The 19,731-nt window shown below is 49.2% G+C and overlaps 1 protein-coding gene across 1 annotated transcript in view; it reads right to left on the reverse strand.

The window, feature by feature from the left end:
- HECW1 (HECT, C2 and WW domain containing E3 ubiquitin protein ligase 1) overlaps positions 1 to 19,731 on the reverse strand; it is a 183,928-nt gene that overhangs the window by 18,308 nt on the left and 145,889 nt on the right. The window contains 8 exon segments of the mRNA XM_051978484.1: positions 409 to 507; positions 5,247 to 5,399; positions 6,372 to 6,485; positions 6,814 to 6,934; positions 10,576 to 10,685; positions 11,133 to 11,216; positions 14,726 to 14,822; positions 15,708 to 15,813. Of these exon segments, the coding sequence (XP_051834444.1) occupies positions 409 to 507; positions 5,247 to 5,399; positions 6,372 to 6,485; positions 6,814 to 6,934; positions 10,576 to 10,685; positions 11,133 to 11,216; positions 14,726 to 14,822; positions 15,708 to 15,813 (884 nt within the window).

Consider the following 19,731-nt stretch of genomic DNA (forward strand, 5'->3'; position numbering starts at 1 on the left):
AGCTGAGATTCGCACTCAGGGTCTCTGGCCATCAGCCTCTGGCGCTTGCTAGAGCACCTGGCATATAGTAGGTGCTTAATAAATGCTTGTTGACTTGGCTTAACTCTGCCTGCAAATCCGCGGCCTTGTGCCCAACAACTATAAAAACCAGTGGCAGGTTTTAGCCCAGAACCTCCGGACAGGTTGAATGGAGGAGCTGAGGGCCACGGTCCCCACCAGAGGAGGGGAAGAGGGCCGGACACTCGGCCCCCAAGCTCTGGGGCAACAGCGCGTCCTTGCTGGCCGAGAGCCCCCCAGCGTCAGGACGGCGGCAATGGGCCTGGGACCAAGAGGCGAGAAATCGAGGGCCCAGAGGTCTCTCCGGGCCCTGCAGGGAAAGGGGCGCAAGGAGAAGAGTCCCCCACTTACAGCCGGAGCAGGGCCTTGTAGAAGGGCCGCGTGAAGAAGGCGTCGAGAAGGTACTGGTGGATGAGGGCCAGACCCAGGATGCGGCCGCTGAAGCGGAACCTGCGGGCACACGGCGAGGGCGTGAGCACGGCTGCAGTTTGGGGGCCGGGCCCGGTCTGCCCCCGCCCCCTTCCTCCTCTGTCTCCTGCCCGCTCTGGGTCACCACCAGCAAAAGCTCCCACTGGGCGCAACGCGCCTTCTCGTGACCGTGTTAGCGCCCTCACCCTTGACTTCTCCCTCCCCTCTCCCCATTGACCCCGACCTCGTTTGGAGCCAGGCCTGGGTGATCTCCTCAGAGCCCCTGATGGCGGCCACGATCACGGGTTTGGGGCAGGGGGCTCTTGGGAGTGTGGAGCCGGCTTTTAGGGAGGAGATTAAACCTCACGCTCCCAGGTCCCACATGACAGGACATCATAATTGTCCTTTCTATTACGCTTGGAACATAATCCTCACCGCGAATACACTCGGTCCATCTCACCCCCACCAGGAATCTCTCACTCTCCTGGTGGAGACCACCAGTTCCCATTTCCCATTTCCCTCCCCCTTCTCCTCCCCCTCCCCCCTCTCCCTTCCCTTCCCCTCCCCTTTCCCCCCTTCCCCTTCTTTCTCCTCCCCCTCTCCCTCCCCTTCCCCCTCTTCCTCCCCCTCTTCCTTCCCCTCTCTCTCCTCTTTCCCCTCCCCTCTCCCCCCAGCTCCCTCCATCAGCTTCCCGGCCTGGCCCAGCTCCCTCTGCAACATTTCTTGGAGAGTGTGAGCTTCCCTCCCCACCTGCCGCCACCAAAGGCCGCTTTTTTCTCCCCGTATTTTAGTAACAAGCAATCATGGGCCATTTAGGAGAAAACTGGAGCCTCCCCCTCCTCTTGTTCCCTCCTCCCCCTCTCCCTCAGCAGCCCTGCCCACCCCTCCCGTGGCGCCCAGCGCCGGCCCACTTCCTTAGGGAGCAAACCCTTTCTTGGGCCCTTTCCCTCTGCCCCCGTGAGAGGTGGAGCACTAAGGGCTGACCTTCCAGCCACCCTAGCCCGGGCTGCACCTTCTCCCACACTGCCCCTTACTCTGGTCCTGCAGGGAAGCTCCCCAGTGTAACTTTTGGCTAGATCTCCCTTCCTCTTTAGGAAGTCACTCAGTTAGAAATGGCCGCTGGCTCGCTCCCGGTTTGGACAGCTGGAGCCGAGGATGTGTGGCCCACTCTCTGCTTTTCCAAGAACTTTTTCAGAACTTGGTTCATTGTCCGCCCCAATCCCCGCCTTCCCACCGAGGAACCTGAACAAGGGATGCTCCTCTTTCCTTGAGCTCCCCAAGTTCCGTAGCTGGTGTCTTCCCCCTTAGCCACGAACCCCCCAAACCCCCAAGTGTCCCACTTCCCCATTAGAAACTGGGACGTGCGCTTTTCTGACTTCTCTGCCCAGGCCTTTGCTGCACTCCCCGCTTCTCACCCCTCTTCCGCCTGTTCTCTGCCCTCATTAAGACCCTTTTGGGTCTGAGTTCACTCTGGCCCCAGCTTTAACCCAATAGTTGGCCCTTTTAACTCTGACCTCCCTGGTGAGCCCTCAGCCCTCTCCTCGGCTCCCCGAGCCGCTGAGGGAAGCTGGAGGGACCCAGGCTGGCCGGGTACGCAGTGTTGAAATGCCCTCTCTGCAGCGGGCCGGCCCTTTCTTCTTCCCGCTTCTCTCTCTCCTCCCAGAAGCTTTTCCTTCCTGAAACGCATCCTCCAGCTTTGCTGAGAAACATTAATGCCATTCCCCGAGCTTCGCTCCTCACTCGGCCCCTTCATCTCAAAACCTGCTGACGTCGTCAGCCACACTCTCCCTTTCCTCTGACAAAGAGGGCCCTTCTTGCCTTTATCCCACCCCCGTCTTCAGTTGCCTTTCCTTCCCGTTCTCCCGGCTCTATATTGGTTCTGAGCCCGGCCCAGTCTCCCACTGCCGGATCCAAGCTCTCCAACGAAAGCTCTCCAAGAGGCTGGAAGATGAGGCAGCTGGGAAAGGGGGAGACCGGACACTTAAATCGCCGGTGGGGACTCCCGCAGGACAAGCCCTGGGTCCGGGGCACACACTCCATTCACTCTTTTCCGTGGGTGGTGAAAAGAACGGAAACCTAACAACCCAAGGAACGTGAGGGCCGGGGGAGCATCTGTCCCAAGGCTTCTGGGCCTGCTGAGCCGGCAGCAAGGGCCTGGGAAAGTCTGGCCCAGCGGGGGCTGGAGGCAGAAAAGGACCGGCCCTGAGTCCAGAGCCAGCCAAAAGATAGCCTGCAAAGGCCAGTGGTCAAGCAGCCTGCCGGGACTGGGCGGCAGCTCACGGTGAGGAGCCAGACCGGGCAACCTACTCAGGCCAGCTCGTCTGCAGACTGGCCCAGAGACGCTGCACCCTGGGCTCCAAAGTGCTCCTCTTAAAGCTCAAGTCCAACCCTACTCAATTAGCCCAGGGGGAGACTTGGTGGGGCTGCCCACCTTAAGTTTCTCCCAACATCCTTCACTGAGTTACCAGTGTTTTCCCTAAAGGAGGCAGGTCCAACCATGACGCTTGTTGTGACCCCATTGGGGGTTTTCTTGGCAGATGCTGGAGGGGTTCGCCACTTCTTTCTCTGGCTCATTTTTTGGACGAGGAAACCGAGGCAAACAGAATGAAATAACTTGCCCAGAGTCACAACAATCAATGTCTCAGGCTGGATTTGAACTCGTGAAGATGAGCCTGAGTCTAGCCCAGAACTCGGCACTCTGGTGGCCCAGTGTCCCTTCGGCTTACACCCCGCACCACGCTTCTTGTCTGCCATTAGACTGAGGCAGCGACCATGCTTTTGCCTTTCTTTGCATCCGCACGCTTGGCACAGTGCCTGGCACACACGTAGTAGGCACTTGACAAATACTGAGCCACTAACAGAGGTCTAACTGACTAACTGATTAACTGACCAACTAACTAAGTAACTAATTGCCTGACTGACTGATGAACTAATTGACTGACTAACCGACTGACCAACTGACTAACTGACCAACTGACTGATTGACTGACTGACTAACTGACCAATTAACTGATTGCTCAACTAGCTAACTAACTGCCTGCCTATCTGATTGATGAACTAATTGACTAACTGACTAACCAATTGACCAACTGACTGACTAAATAACTGACTAATTAATGTTGACTAATTAACTAACTGACCAACTGACTAAGTAACTGACCAACTAACTGACTAACTGATTTACTAACTAAATGACTGACTAAATGACTAACTACTGATTAACTGACTGACTAAATTACTAAGTAACTGATTAACTGACTGACTGACTAACTAACTAATTGACTGGCTAATTGACTAACTACTGATTGACTGACTGACTAATTGATTAACTGACTGACTGACCAACTGAGTGACTGACTGACCAACTAATTTACTCATTTACTAACTAACCGACTAACTGACTGACTAAATAATTGTCTAACTGATTGACTGAATAATTGACTAACTAATTGATTAACTGACTGACTGACTAACTGACTGAAATTCATGAGGACCCTCTAGAGACAGAAAGGACATTGAGACCTTGGGAACTTTTACTGGTGAATTGGCTTCTCTACGTGGGAGCCTTCTCTGCCTTTCACTCTTGATACTTGCTTCTCCCCCTTCCTCTCCCCAGCTCCATATACTTGTGCAATGCTGAGTCTGATCTCATTTTTCAATTGAAACTACTCTCTCCGCCTCAGACACTGCCTACTATGTGATCTGGGAAAGAAACTTCCCTTTGCCTCAGTTTCCTCATCTGCAGAGTGAGCCAGAGAAGGAAATGGCAACCATTCCAGTGTCTTTGCCAAGAAAACCCAAATAAGGGCTTGAGGAGCACAAGACAAAATGAGTGACCAGTTCTGCCTTAGATTGGAAGCTCCCTGAGGGCAGGGACTGACTCTTGCCTCTTTCTGAATTCCCAGCACTAGCACAGCGCCTGGCACATAGTAGGTGCTGAAGGGTCAGTGGTTCTCTGTTCGCTAGCCTGGGTCTAGCTTCCTCCTCTGCCCGATGATGGCCGACTCTTTCCCGTTCTAGGCTAAGGCCGTCCCAGGTAGCGAGCGTCCCAGGAGGATCATTCAGTCAGCCCAGACATGTTCTGGGCCCCATATGGCTTCCCTGGCACGGACCTCAGAGGAAGAGGAAGCTGACCCAAAGGCAGAGATGAGAAGAGTATGGGGGACTCCAGCCTGTGTGGACGAGCGGAGAAGGGGACAAACTGGACAGTGGGCTTGGGGAACTGGGCAATGGCTGGACCAGAGATAGGAGAAATAAGCTCCCTGCTCACTGAAATGCTAACAAGGGTGCCTTGACTTGGAACCTGAAGGGCTTCCTAGTGGCAAACTCCTCAGGGAGAGAACCGGGGCTGCCACGTTTCTCCAGTGGCAGATGGAAGCCGGGGCTTCTGGGACCCTCCCCACCTCCTGCCTGACTTTGCTTCCGTGGCTGCTGCTGCTGCTGGCTGTCTCCGTGTCAGACAAATTAGAGGCTGGAGCCTCCGACCGCTCGGGACAGAGTCACAGCATCATCCATGACGTCTCCCCTCCCCTGCAACTTCTGGCTCTGTCTTGGGGCCGAGCAGAGCGGATTGGTCCCTCCTCCCACGGCAGCCTGTTCCCATGCTGAGACACAGTCATCCTCCCCCCACCGACTTTCTCTTCTTCAGACCCTCCAGGAAGCTCGGCTCACATGACTTTGGCAACCCCCTTCTGCATTATTCCTCCATGATGTTAGCTGCAAGCCCCCCGTGATGTCTCCCCACTCCCCCTCTCCCCACCCAAACACGAAAGAGACTGTACCATTCGAGATGATTTTCCACAAAGGCAGACATGGGGCTGATCTGGACGGTGTACGTGTCATTGGCAGAATACTCAAAGAGGCCGTAATAGGGGTTGAAGAGCTCCTGAGACAGAAGGAAGAAGAATTCTCGCGAGGGTCCACTGTAGTCCAGGCTGGAACAGAAGCAGAGCGGGGCTCATTTCCATGGCTCCCACTGGAAGCCCTGCTTTTCGGGGCTAGGCTGCCCTAAACTTTTGTTCTTTGTTTCTGAGGGCAGAAACCATGGGGACCTGAGCCTTGGTCTCTGAGTGTGGACAGGTGGATTCCCACTTAGCATCCCATGGAGCAGTGGGCAGACTGGAGGGGGAAGGGAGGGGGGCTCCTCCCCCTTGACAGTCTCAGAGCCTGAAGGTGTTAAAGAGGAACATGGGAACTTGAAAGAACACAGCCCCCCAAAACATCCGGCTTTTCTGAGTGGGCCCCCCTTCTCTCATGGAAATGGCAGTCTTGCTGACTCTTAGCAGGTGGCCAAGCCAGTCAAGCGCCCAATGGCCAGCCTCCTTGTATTCAGCCCTTTCATCTGAACTTGTGGGGTCCTCGACTATTAGATACATAGTCCATACGAGATGCTCTTGGTATGGCTTGCCTGAGCTTGGGGACCCCTGGTTCCAGCCTGAGGAGCCCCAAATACAGATATCCTAAACAAACAACCCCCCAATGTCCTGAGGGGCCCTGGTCCCAGCCTGAGGAGCCCCAAATACAGATATGCTAAACAAACAACCCCCCAGATGCCCTGAAGGGCCCCTGGTCCCAGCCTGAGGAGCCCCAAATACAGATATCCTAAACAAACAACCCCCCAATGTCCTGAGGGGCCCTGGTTCCAGTCTGAGGAGCCCCAAATACAGATATCCTAAACAAACAACCCCCCAATGTCCTGAGGGGCCCTGGTTCCAGCCTGAGGAGCCCCAAATACAGATATGCTAAACAAACAATCCCCCAGATGCCCTGAGGTGGGGCAAAGCCTCCAAGCCACCCTGAGCTGTTCCCACTCCAATTGACTCTTCTCCACAGGACAAAGGATTCAGGGTCCCAGCCCCCACTCTAGCCCCATGGGGGGTTTTGGGACAAAGTGGCTGGGACCATACCCCTCTTCTCCAACAAAGGTGATGTAGAGCTTGTTTCTCTGGAGTTCTTTCCGGGAATAGGCCATCACCTGGTTGAAGGTTCCTTCCAGCAAATGGTCCCTGCGTATAATGAGCCTGGGAAAGATACAGAAGCAGCATGGGGGAGGAGCAGGGTGCCGGTGACAAAATGCACTCTGAGAACATCCTCAGACACTCTCAGTGTCTCCCACCCCCAAGTCCCGTCAGTGAGCGCTTATTAAGTGCTTCCTGGGCCTCGCCCCCTCCCCCTTCCCAGCCGCCCTTTTGTATGTTGTCCCCCCCAAAGACTGTGGGCTTCTCCAGGGCAGAGACGGTCTTCTTCCTGAGCCCTCAGCACAGAGCCGGCCCACGGCAGGCGCCCAATAAACATCTGCTGACTAGAAAACGGGCTTGTTTTCAGGGTCTGCGGCGCTCGGACGCTCACTTTATTTTCCCCGGCCCCTGCCCGAATCCTTTGGCTTCAAGCTTCCGGTAGAAATTTCTGAGCTTGGCTTCGAAGTCTCTCCTGTAGGGAGAGGGGGCTCTCACGCTGGCTCTCTGCAGGCCTGCGGGAAAACCAGAGCATCCTTAAAACAGGGTGGGGGGAAAGGCTTCAAGTGCTGTTGGGCGATTTTTAGACCCGTCCTTCCCTGCAGCACCAGCTAAGCCAAACCGAGCCCGCAGCGACCTCCGCGCCCATCGTCCCCTCTCTGAGGCGAGGATGGAGGTCGGAGCTTTGGCCAAGGGGGATGGGAAGGAGGCTCCTGTCAGTGGGAACTTTTTAAAAGCCTTTAAGGCTTGCCTTACGTAGAGCCACTAGTCTGGAACTCCAGAGGACAGATTCAGAAGAAATGGAGTCACCAAGAGGCCCTTTTAGGCCCGAGAGTGGGCAAACTTCCCAAGCAGTGGAATTATCCAGTATTAGAATGAGCTGCCATGGGAGATAACCGGTCCCTCCCGGGAGGTCTTCGGATAGAGGCTGGATGACCACGGACAGATATGTGGGAGCAGGGAATTCTTTGGGCATGAATTGGACCAGAGGCTCATGGGATCCCTTCCATCCCTGAAATTCGGTGATTCTGACTCTCTTAATTATCATGATAAGTACAGGCTGATAAACCCCCGCTGACTCCTGGAAGAATAGCCAAGATCACTTTACTAAAATGGAAAAAACAAATTATATTAGGGAGGAAACAGCCAGAAAAGTGTCTTCTAAAGTCATTAGAACCCTTTGTAGTTACGATGCTCACCTCCAGATTCGAGGGGAAGTAAGAAATGGCAATTACAAAGAATTCAGCGGTACACGAGAGCAATGAGAATAAGCAATTATAGAACACTTTCAGTTCTGCAATTTCTTTTTTTAAAAAATATGTTAAAGTATAAATTAAATACAAAATAAGCATCCATGTCCAAACCGGTATTTTGCTATATAAAAAGAATCGGACTCTGAAATAGTGTACAATGCAATTTCTTTTTACAAATATTCTTTTTTTATTCTCTTAACAACCCAATAGCTAGGAAGGCTGGATTTAAACCCAAATACTACCTATTTCAGGTCTGTACACTGCGCCGTCAGCTGAGAAGACTCATATGAACGCTGATAGAGCTAAATATACAGAACTAAGAAAACATTATACACACAGTGATGGCAGTGATATAACCGCAAGGAACAAAACCCTGGGACTGATGGATATGTGATTAGAGAGACCGAGCTTGGCCCTGGAAAAAGAGCTAAGAAAATGTGTTCTTCTCTGCAGAGGTGGTGGACTATAGGGGAGGAACCCTGTATATCTTGGCAAGGAGACAATGAGGCGGGGGAAAGGGGGAAGGAAGATGTCAGAAATGAAGGTGATTAAGAAATAACCATCAGGATGCTTTCAGGAAAACCTGGGAAGACTTGTAGGAACTGATGCAAAGTGAGAACCAGGAGAACATTGTATATCATAACAACAGCACTGAAATGCTAATCAACCGTGAATGATTTAGCTACTCTGATTAATGGAATAATCCAAGACAGTTCTGAAGGATGCGTTATGAAAAATGCTATCCCTCTCCAGAGAGAAAACTGATGAATTCTCAGTGCAAACTGAAGCATCATTTTAATTTTTTTTATTTTTCTTGCTTTTTTTTTTTTTTACAATATGGCTAGTAAGGAAATCTATTTGCATAATTTCCGATGCATAATTGATAATATATTGAGGAGTTGGAAGAATGGACAGTGCCTGGCACACAGTAAGCCCTCGATAAATATCTATTGAATAGTGAATTGTCTTATTTTCAAGTCTGAGACACGCGCTCGGACGCTCACTTTATTTTCCCTGGACCTTGCCCAAATCCTTTAGCTTCAAGTCAAAACTTAAAAATAAACTCTAGATCTTTAAAAAAAGAAATGAAGGTGAGATGAAAACAAGATTCAGATAATGCCTTTTCTTTAAAAATTCAGTGGAAAAAGGAAACCGGTTGCGGCACAAATCCTGCCAGATGTAGCATACTCTGCAGAGAAAACAACAGAGGAAGTTCTCATCCTTTCCAAGCCAGGGGCTGCATTTGCCGCCTTTGACGACCTTTCCCTCTCTGAGCTCTCCCACTGGGCCTCCTGCATCTGACTGTTCTTTCTCAGGCTCCTCTGCTGGCTCATTATCTCTCTAACATCTCTCAATTACAGGTGTTGCCCGGGACTCGGTGCTGGGCCCTTAACGCTATCTCCACTCACAATTATGGCGACCTCATCATCTCTCATGGGCTTAATTATCATCTCTATGCAGATGACTTCAAGATGGACACATCTAGATATCTCTGGATACCCTGAGCTTCAGTCCCCCATCACCAATTGCTATTGAACAGAAGTCTCAGCATCATCTTAAACTCGACATGTCCAAAATCAACCCGAGAACAGATCCTAGACTTCGTGCGGCTACGGAGTCGGGCCCTGGATCGCGCCCTCATGCTGCAGAAACGGAGGGAACCCGAAGCGATGACCGGCTTATAAACACATGAGTAAATCGAGTTAGCATTCTAGTGGAACAGTCCCTCTCCCATCCACCCCCCCCCCCAGCAAACCCCATGGGAAGCTGATGACACATCAGCATTGGTATTTAGGGCTCCTCCCTGGAGAATCCCTTCTGCCTCTGGCACTAGCTGGGCCACCAAAGAAATCCCTCCCCTTCTCTGTGCCTCAATATCCTTATGTGTAAACAGGAAAAATATTAGGAAAACCCATAGGGTCGTTGTGAGGCTCAAATGAGATGCCCTTATTTATCTCTTCACTTTCACGATCTCCTCAACTGCTCACGAACCCCTTCTAAAATAACATGTATTTATTTATTCTTTATGTACTTATATATGTCCTTGTTGTCTCCCCCACCAGAATGTAAACTCCATAAGAACAGAAATTTTCTTCATTATCACGTGACTAGCACATAGTACCTGCTTAATGAATATTTACTTGGGGGGTTGATTGATTAAGTGATTGATTTTATTACTGTGACAGAGGATCTAACTTTAAGAAGCAACTTCTTATTCTTTGGGGGCAGCTTTAATTGCTCAGTAGGATGTTTCTTCTTGAACAAGTCCCTTTTCTTTATGACAACTCATTCAATGCTTGGGGACACCCATCACATCCCTTCCAAGTCTTTCCTCCCCAGGGCTGGGCTTTCCTCAATTTGTTCAGGGACTCTTTGTATTGGTGACAGGGTTAGGGGTCCCCTCATCATTCCGAGGACTCTCCCTTGGGGTCTAGCAGATGATGTTCTTCTTCAAAGGAGGTGCCCGGAGCTGAATTCCAGACAGGGACTGACCAGGACAGAGGACGGGGAACCTTATCCTGCTCACTTTAGATCCTGCTCCTGGAGTTTAGGCCCACTGGCTTTTTTATTTTTTATTATTATTATTACTGGGCAATTGTTGAGTGACTTGCAGAGAGACAACAGCCAGGAAGTGTCTGAGGCCAGATTTGAACTCGGGTCCTCCTGACTTTAGGGCCGGTGCTCCATCCAGTGCACCACCTAGCTGCCCCTCACTGGCTTTTGTAGTGATAAGATCTTTGTCGGAAGTGCTTGGATTTCTTCTCGGATGGCTATGACTCCTTCAGTCACAGACCCCTAAAAGTCTTGCCTTTGGACAAGAGAAAGCAACTAGCAGACTCATTTCTCGTTATCCCCAGGAGGGACACAGGGCGTCCCGGATGGGATGACGCTCCCAAGCTCACCTGGAGAGTTCTGAGGTGACGAGCAGGGGGAACACCGGGGGGAAAAGCTGTAGCCGGGGTGGAAGGCGGCTTGCAGGGGGACGTAGGACATGATCTCTTCTTCAAAGAGGCTGCAAAGCAAGAAGAGGTCAGGTGTAATATAATATAAGATGGGGTTCTTTCTGGGAGTGAGTTCAAGCCCCAGTGAGTTAGCAGTTTGTAAAGATTCCAACAGTCAGGCTCAGTCTGGATGGGTCACTTGGGGATGATGAGGCAAGAGCCCTAATTAGTACCATCTGATCAAGGCAGGGTATAATACACACGGGATTTCCAAACCTTTCCTGCCAGGATCTCAGAGCCTGAGGAACACAAAGCACTAATTACAGCTCCCACAAAATTCCCACCAGATGTTGTCTGGCATTCAGTAATTTCTAAACTCTGGCTTTGGAGAAAGCTCGGAACAGAGAAAGGGACGGGCCTGAGTTGGACTTCTATTCCTAGTCTCCCCACCTTCCCCGCCCTGCTGGTACACAAAAGGGGGACCATTCTGTGGATTCACCACGATCACGGACACTCACCTAAGCAGGATGACTAAATCTGCATCACAAGACAGTTTTTCAAGCCCATGGGTGCCCTCTGTGCGGATGTAATGGATCTTCTCCCTGCAGTGTCAGACACAAGAAAGCATTCCATTTCAGAACCCAGGCGAATGAATCCTCCCTTTTATACCCCTTGTCCTGCTCCTCCCTAACGCAGCTTAACAATCCATAGCTTCACACCAACTTTTGTTTTCTAGTCAGTGAAGACGATCCCATGTCAAACAACCGACTGTGATTCGGAAGACTTCTAGTTTCTCCATCTCGAGATACGTTATTTTAAAAAATACATTTTTATTGATGTCTTTTATTTTTATACCACATATATTTCCACTATATGTGTATATATGTGAGTATTGATATCTGTCTATATCCATCTATCATTTATCTATCTATAGCTATTTGTCTATTCATCTATCTATCCATCCATCCATCCATCCATCCATTGATCTGTCTGTCTGTCCATCTGTCCATCTGTCTGTCCATCCATCTATCTCTCTTATAAATAATTCCATTAGAAGGTGAGCTCCTTATTGATAATGCTTGCACACAGAAAGGGATTAAAAATGTGCACTGACCGGCAAATCTATCAAAAGAGACAGCTGTACTTATAGATGCACATATGGAAGGTACTTATTACTGTCACCTGGTAACAAAGAAGAAGAGCAGAAAATACAGTTCAGAAAAAAAAATGAACAAGAGTCTGAAATCGTATTGGGGATTCCAAAGCCACAGGACCCCCTCCACCGGCAAAGAAGTGGGAGATGATGCTGGGACTTCTGTTCAATAGCAATTGGTGATGGGGGACTGAAGCTCAGGGTATCCAGATATCTAGATGTGTCCATCTTGAAGTCATCTGCATAGAGATAATAATTAAGCCCATGAGAGAATGGTCAGTGCAGAAGACGCTGATTTTTAGGCAAAAAGCCCTCCATGGTTCGTCTCTCGGCAGATCCAGGGTTTGAGGCAGGTGTGGTTTGTGCGGGACACACATTTGGCCACAACGACGTGGGGGACTCCAGTACGTGGAGCTGCAGAGGGCCGGTCTCTTGGCCCCACCTGCTGGCAGTTCAGAGGTTCTACAGGTAGGAAGGAGGCTGGGCAAGACCCCAACTGCTGAGAGTTCCCGAGGACTACAGGGGAAATGGGAGTGTTAAGGGTGCAGGTCCCCCAAATATCTGCTCTGGAGCCCCTGTGGCTGAGCAATGACAGACAGGAGGGATTGTGGAAGTGACAAGCGCCCGTGTCCCTTGCTTGGGCCATAAGCAGGGGCAGTGCTGGATGGGAGAGGGGGCGGGAGGGACTGGCAGCCAAGGTTCCATGGCTGGCTGGGCTCGAAGAGAACGAAAATAAGATCTTTATGCTGAGCCGGGGTCGGCGAGTCCGACTGAGGCTGCTCAGGCCGGCGTAAGCTCAGGAGGCTCTACGACGGCTCGGGCACAGGGGTCACACGAACACCGGAGGGGAGACGTTTCGGAGCTTGGGCTTCTTCTGAGCTCGTGCTCTGCTCATGGAGCCGGTGCCTCCTCCGATGTGGGCACCCCATGGCGGGCGGTCCTGCTGGCATCTCCCTGTCAATTGCAAAGTTCTTCAATGGTTTCTTCTGGCCTCCATGTGGCCTCCACGTGAGGACTTGTGGGACTTCTCTGTAAAATCGTTTTTTTTTTGGCAAGTGAACGTTTGGCGTTTGCACACAGTCCATCAGAAGCGTGCTCTCTGCCAGAGTTTGAAAGCCTGGGAGCTTATGGGAGAAAAGATCTCAGCAGCCAGAACCTCATCCTTCCTTCCAGGTGATCGCCTAAATCTTCCTAATATAATTCAGAAGGAAATAATTCCGTCTCCTGCAAGGCTCAAGAGGCACCCGGCTTTCACACATAGATGGCAGGCACACGGTTGGGCAGGTCCCTGCGTTTGCCCTTTGTCACAAAGGTGACGAGCAGGGGAACACTGGGGGGGGAAAGCTGTAGCTTCCTTTTCTGAAGGACAGTCTTTACAGTTGTTCGTGAGAAGAAAGTATCGCTGTGGGGGAACACTGCCTCCTTGAGTGCTTTCCTGTCAAGGCTCCAGGACCACTGCGGGGTGTCTTGGGAAGGGGACATTGGTTCACGTGCCATACTTGTTCTCGTTCTCTCTCTCTCTCTCCTCTCTTCTCCTCTCCTCTCCTTTTCTCTCTCTCCTCTCTTTTCTCTCCTTTCTCTCTCTTATCTCCTCTCTCTTCTCTCTCTTTTCTCTCTCTCTCTCCTCTCTCTTTTCTGTCTCTCTCTCTGTCTCTCTGTCTTTTTTCTTTCTTTCTCTGTCTCTCCTCTCTCTCCGTCTCTTTTTTTCTCTCTCTATGTCTCTCTCTTTCTCTATCTCTCTCTCTTCTCTGTCTGTCCATCCATCTGTCTGTCCGTCTCTCTCTCTCTCTCTCTCTCTCTCTCTCTCTCTCTCTCTCTCTCTCTCTCTCTCTTTCTCTCTCTCTCTCTCCCTCTCCTGGAACTCCACATTAACTAAGACCTAGGATGGCCCTCCTGGTAACAGTTGGCATTCCCTTGCCATCCACTTTTCAGCATTTACTCTGCATGGGCCACGGACACAAAAGTTTGCCCCTGCCTCAGGGAGCTTATAGGCTAATGGGAGAGACCCCATGCAAACAAATAGGTACAAACAAGCAACAAATAAGATAGATGGGAAATAAGGAACAGAGGGAAGGTCCTGGGATTCAGAGGGATTGTTCCTGTAGAAGGTGGACGTCAAGGAGATTGGGAGTCAGAGTGGAGAAAATGCCCAGAGCCCAGAGAGGGAGGTTTTGCTCATTGAACAGCCAAGAGGTCCCTGTCACTGAATGGAAAAGCAGGTATTGGGAAGCAAAATGGGAGAAGACTGGAAAGGAGGGGCTGGGTTGGGAGGGCCTTAAAGGCCAAATTGAGCATTTTGTATTTGCTCTTGGAAGCCAGAGGGAGCTACGACGTTTATGGAGTTGAATGTGTACTTTCAGGAAAATTGCATTTCGAACAGCAGTGTCTGTTCTGAATCAGGAATTTACTCTGATAGTTTGTGTGTTTAGCAAATCTCAACTGATCCTAAATTCAGGGGGTCAGTATGTACCCAGTCCTTTCCCTTATAATCCCTGGGCTCCATTAAACACCTTTTTCTCTCACATTTTCACAGCTTTGTGAAAAACGAGATTCAGGTTCCACTGTCTGGACACTATGGACGAGCCTGGTAAGGGTGGAAGAAAAGATGGGTGTTTCTCTCTTTCTCACTCTCTGTATCTTTCTTTGTCTCTCTGTCCCTGTGTCTCTGTCTCTGTCTGTGACTCTGGGCCAGAAGACCTGAATTTCTATTACCTGCATGACCCGGGACAAGTCACTTCTCTCTGGGTCCAGTCTGTGCAATGGATTCATTGCTCTGTGAGGTTCCTTCCTTCCCAATCTGATTCCCCCGGGGCTGGGGAGGGGGTCATTCCCTTTGTGTTCAGGAGCTCATCGAGAATCATTAAGAATCCCTGAGGCGCCAAGGAAGGGGGGGCTGGGGGGGCCCCGGGTTCACAGCTGGACAGAGGACGAGCTCCGGGCCAGACAAAGGGGCCGTACCTGAGTGTGTGGTTCCGGGCCAGGCTTTGCTGACGCTCCTGCAGCATTTCAAAAATGTTGGGCTGGCGGAGGAACGCGACAATCTTGTCGTTATAAGCTGCAAGAGACAGCACAGAACGCCCGCTCACCTTAGTCTACACCCAGAGACCGTTTTTTGGCTGATGGGAAAATTGGGGCTTGACGTGAGCCGGGATTTCTGGAGGGGCTTCGAGGGCAAGTCTCCTCGTCCTCAGAGAGATCCAGGCCCCGTCGGGCTCCTCGCCTGCCTGGGCCGGAATTCTCTTACTAGTCGGAGCTCGGCCTGGGCTTGAATTAAATGAGTGTGGCCGCCGAGCCCTTGGCCGGGGGATAACCACACCAGGCTCGGAGCAGGGGGAGGGCCATTCTCTCTAGGGAGGACGTGCACTTGTCTCGTATTGACCCACGAGGGCTTTGGCTTTCCATGATCCTAAGGGGGGGGGAGTGGGGAGACACGACATGTAGTGAACTGGTTTGGGCTCTGGAGGTGGCTCTGGGTTCAAGTTCTGCCACTTAACCTCTGAAGGGCCTTGGACAAGATGCTGAACCAATCTGAGACTCAGCTTCCTCATTTAAAAGGCAGGACGACCTCCAAGTTCTCCCAACTCCATCAATGATCATTTAATCTTTGAAGATTCCAGACAGATTTTGCAATTGCAGGGAAGCGGAGCAGTGAGGTGGGCCCCTTGTTGGCACCCGCAGAGAACCCCCTCCGCCCAGAATCCTTTGCCAGCACCCCTTCCCTTACATGCAGCTGGGCAGGACAGGGCTAGGGAGCAGGGCTGTGTTAACGGCCCAGAGAGAACGAATGGGCCCTTACAGACGGGAAGCCAAGGCCCAACTGCATCGTCCTGGCTCTGTCACCCCAATGGCCAACGAGAGAGAGGGGCATTCGGGACCAGGGGGGCCGGGAGGAGCCCAAGAGAGAGGGGGCAGGGGAGGAGCTGAGGGGAGCACGGCTCACCCAGAGGTAACGACTCGTGGTGGTGCTGGCTCCGGATGGCGGCCACGAGGCTGTGCCCCGGCCGGGCCAGGAGGGAGGCGCCCCGATTCCGAGAGACTTCTGAAGCCTGGTTTAAAAGAAGAAAAGGAGAGCGTGGCCCTCAACAGTGTCAAAGTCAGGTTCCCACCCGAGGAGTCTCCTTTGGCTGAAATACAAGAGCCAACAACTGGGAGGAGTCAGGTCCTGAGCTGGCACAAAAGGAGACCCCCAGAAAGCTAAAGTCCCATTCTCGGATCCCGGCAAAGAGCAAACGCCCCCTTCTCCCTCTCAGGTCAGGAGTCCTCCGGGGAAGGAACTCCCAGTGTGGAAACTCTGCTCACCATTACAGGCGGGCACCCCCTCCCCTTAACTCATAGGGAACAGCATTAAGGGATAACAAGGGCAATTTCAGGTCAGAGACACCACTTGGACCCAAGCCTTCCTGATTCCAAAGGCTGGCTCTCTGTGCATCATCCCTTGCTGATCTCTTCACACAAATGCTACAAAGAAACGGAATAACTGAGCTAGTTCTGGAAAAAGGAATCCTATGAGGAAGGTCAGCTGACTGACACAAGTCAACTTTGCAACAGGTCATTAAGTACCATACAAATCAAATGCTCAAAGTGTGGAAACATTTCCATAATCATGATTTTTGTTATTGTTATTAATATGATCAAGTACGCCCATAGTTTTCCTAATATTGAACTAGCCCAACATAAATGCAGCTCAGATTTAGTGGATAATCTTTGTGAGATTTTGTTAATTTATAATTTATTTTTATATCAATATTCATTACGAATTATTGGTCTCGTTTTCTTTCTCTGTTGTGATTCTCTTTGGTTTAAGTAGCAAGACCACATTTGTATCACAGAAGGAATTTAGTAGGACTACTTCCTTTCCTAGTCTTTTTTTCCTTTCAAAAATCAATTTTAATTTTCAGTTCTAAATTGTGTCTCTCTCACGTCCTCCTCCCCATGCACCGAGAAAGCAAGAACAACAAACCCTGTTATAAATATTCATTGCCAAGCAAAACAAATGCCCACATTGGCCCCATCCATTATAATTTGTACTTGAACCCGCTGCCTAAGTCCATCAAGTTCTCCATCTAGATGTGGGCAGCAGGTTTCAGCAGGAGTCCTTCAAAACTGTGGCTGATCATTGTGTTGGTCAGATTGCTTAATTTTTCCAAATTATTCTTTATTATGATATTGTAATTGTTTGAACTGCTCTCTGAGTTCTGGTTACTTCCCTCTGCAACTTTCATACAAGTCTTTCCAGGTTTCTTTAAAACCATTTCCCCTGCATCATTCATATAACACAATGGAATCCCATCATGTACCATTATTTCTTTAGCTATTCCCCATTTGACGGGCATCCCTTAGTTTCCAATTCTTTGTCACCATGAAAAATGTTTTTACATATATAGATTCCTTTCCTATATATATTCATATGTTACTGAGGCATGAAAAAAAATACATATGAGAAATATATATATATGAAAAAATATATATATATATTTATATATATGTTGCTGAGGCAATTGGGATTAAGTGATTTGCCCAGGATCACACAGCTAAGAAGTGTTGTGTCTGAGACCAAATTTGAACTCAGATCCTCTTGATTTCAGGGCTGGTGCTTTTTCCACTGCGCCACCTAGCTGCCCCTTTCTTTGATATCTTTATGGTATAGACCCAGTACTGGTATCCCTGGGTCAGTGTATGCACAATTATCAGCTTGTTGTATGGAGTTCCAAAGTGCTTTTCAGAATGGCTGGACCAGTAGGGATGAGAGGTTGTACCTAAAGTTTTGGGACTCAGCCAAAGCAGTTCTTTGGAGGAAGAATTTTTCTCTCCAAACAATTTCATCAATAAAAGAGATAAAATAAAATAATAAAAGAGTGGATCAGCAAGTTGGAGGGCTTGGGCTGCCTACCGAACTGAAGGCCTCACAGAGCTGCTGTGTGCCTGTGAAATTTGGACACTCTACCAGCACCCTGCCCGGAAACTGAATCTCCTCCATTTGAACTGTCTCAGGAAGATTCTGAAGATCGCCCAGCAGGGGGAGGTACGGGACCCTGGGGTCATTTCTCGAGCCGAGCTGCCAAGATTCAAACTACCGCAGAGAGCGCCCTCTGAGAGGCCATATTGTTTGAATACCAAAGGTATATTTGCCTAAAATTCTATTTTACAGAGACCACAAGGTAAGTGCTGGCCTTACAAAGGCACTCAAAGTCTCTCTGAAGAACATTTGTATCAATTGTGAGACGTGGGAGACCTGGCGCAGACCACCCACGCGGAAGAAGACATTGTGCTTCATGAGAAAAGCAGAATCACAGCATCAGAAAGGAAACACGAGATGGGAAAATCTAGAGGCCGCTCCATCCCAAATATTCATCCGAACTATTTGTGCCCAACTTGCGGTAGATCCCTCCAAGCCTGCAATGGGTCTGATTAGCCCGAGTCAAAAAATACAAGGACATAATTTTGGTCTTTTTCGAATACAAAGTATCGATCACCTCTCCCAGGTTCCTGATCTAATTAAACTCTCTCTATGACCCCTGATGACAGAGTTCTGAGGGGATACATGTATCCTCTTCCATTATCACAATGTAAATAGTTTAACCTTATTAATCCCAGTGGCTGATACAGCTTGATTCTGACTATGGCTCCTTGTACTTGTTATTCCTTTCTTGTTTTCCTTTGACCTGGGGATTTTGAGCTTTGGCAATAATGTTCCAGAGAGTTTTCATTTTGGGGTTTCTTCCAGAAGGTGATTAATGGATTCTTTTGATTTTTACTTGCCCTCTGGTTCTATGATATCAGGGCATTTAAAAAATAGATTTCTTGAAATATGATATCCAATGCCCATCAATTGGAGAATGGCTGGGTAAATTGTGGTATATGAATGTTATGGAATATTATTGTTCTGTAAGAAATGACCAGCAGGATGAATACAGAGAGGACTGGCGAGACTTACATGAACTGATGCTGAGTGAAATGAGCAGAACCAGGAGATCATTATACACTTCGACAACGATATTGTATGAGGACATATTTTGATGGAAGTGGATTTCTTTGACAAAGAGACCTGAGTTTCAATTGATAAATGACGGACAAAAGCAGCTACACCCAAAGAAAGAACACTGGGAAACGAATGTGAACTATCTGCATTTTTGTTTTTCTTCCCGGGTTATTTATACCTTCTGAATCCAATTCTCCCTAAGCAACAAGAGAACTGTTCGGTTCTGCAAATATATATTGTATCTAGGTTATACTGCAACATATCCAACATATAAAGGACTGCTTGCCATCTAGGGGAGGGGGTGAAGGGAGGGAGGGGAAAAAAAATCGGAACAGAAATGAGTGTCAACATAAAGTAATTAAATAAAAAATTAAAAAAAAAAAGAAATATGATATCCAAGAGTCTTTTTTGTCATGGCTTTTAGGAAGTTCCTTAATTCTTAAATGATCTCTTCTTGATTTATTTTCCATGTCAGTTGTTTTTTGTTATGAAATACATATTTTTTCAGACTTTTGATTTTATTTTCTTGCTTTGTTTGACTTTATTTCTTGATGTCTTAGGAAGTAATTAACTTCTATTTGGTCAATTAACATTTTCAGGGAGTTTTTTCCCCTTTGGTAAGTTTGTACACCTCTTGTTTTAAGATATTAGTTATCTTTCCACATCTGTCTTTGCTATTCTTTCCTCATTTTTTTTCCTCTAGCACCCTCATTTGGTTTTTAAAATCTTTTTTTTTTTTTGCTCTATCTCCATCTCTTTGTGTACTGTCTCTCTGTGTCTGTGTCTGTGTATCTCTGTGTCTCTATCTCTCCCTTCCTTACTCTTTCCTTTTCTCCCTTCCTCCCTTTCTCTCTTTCCCTTCCACCTTTCCTTCTTCTCTCTCCCTCCCTCCCTTCTTCTCTTTCTCCCTCCCCCTCTCTAATTTTGTTTTATCCCTTCCAGGATTTCTAACTGGGCTTGTGCCCAAGCAGTGTTTTTCTATATG

Source organism: Antechinus flavipes, chromosome 1, assembly GCF_016432865.1.
Source record: "Antechinus flavipes isolate AdamAnt ecotype Samford, QLD, Australia chromosome 1, AdamAnt_v2, whole genome shotgun sequence".
Taxonomy (NCBI): Eukaryota; Metazoa; Chordata; class Mammalia; order Dasyuromorphia; family Dasyuridae; genus Antechinus; species Antechinus flavipes.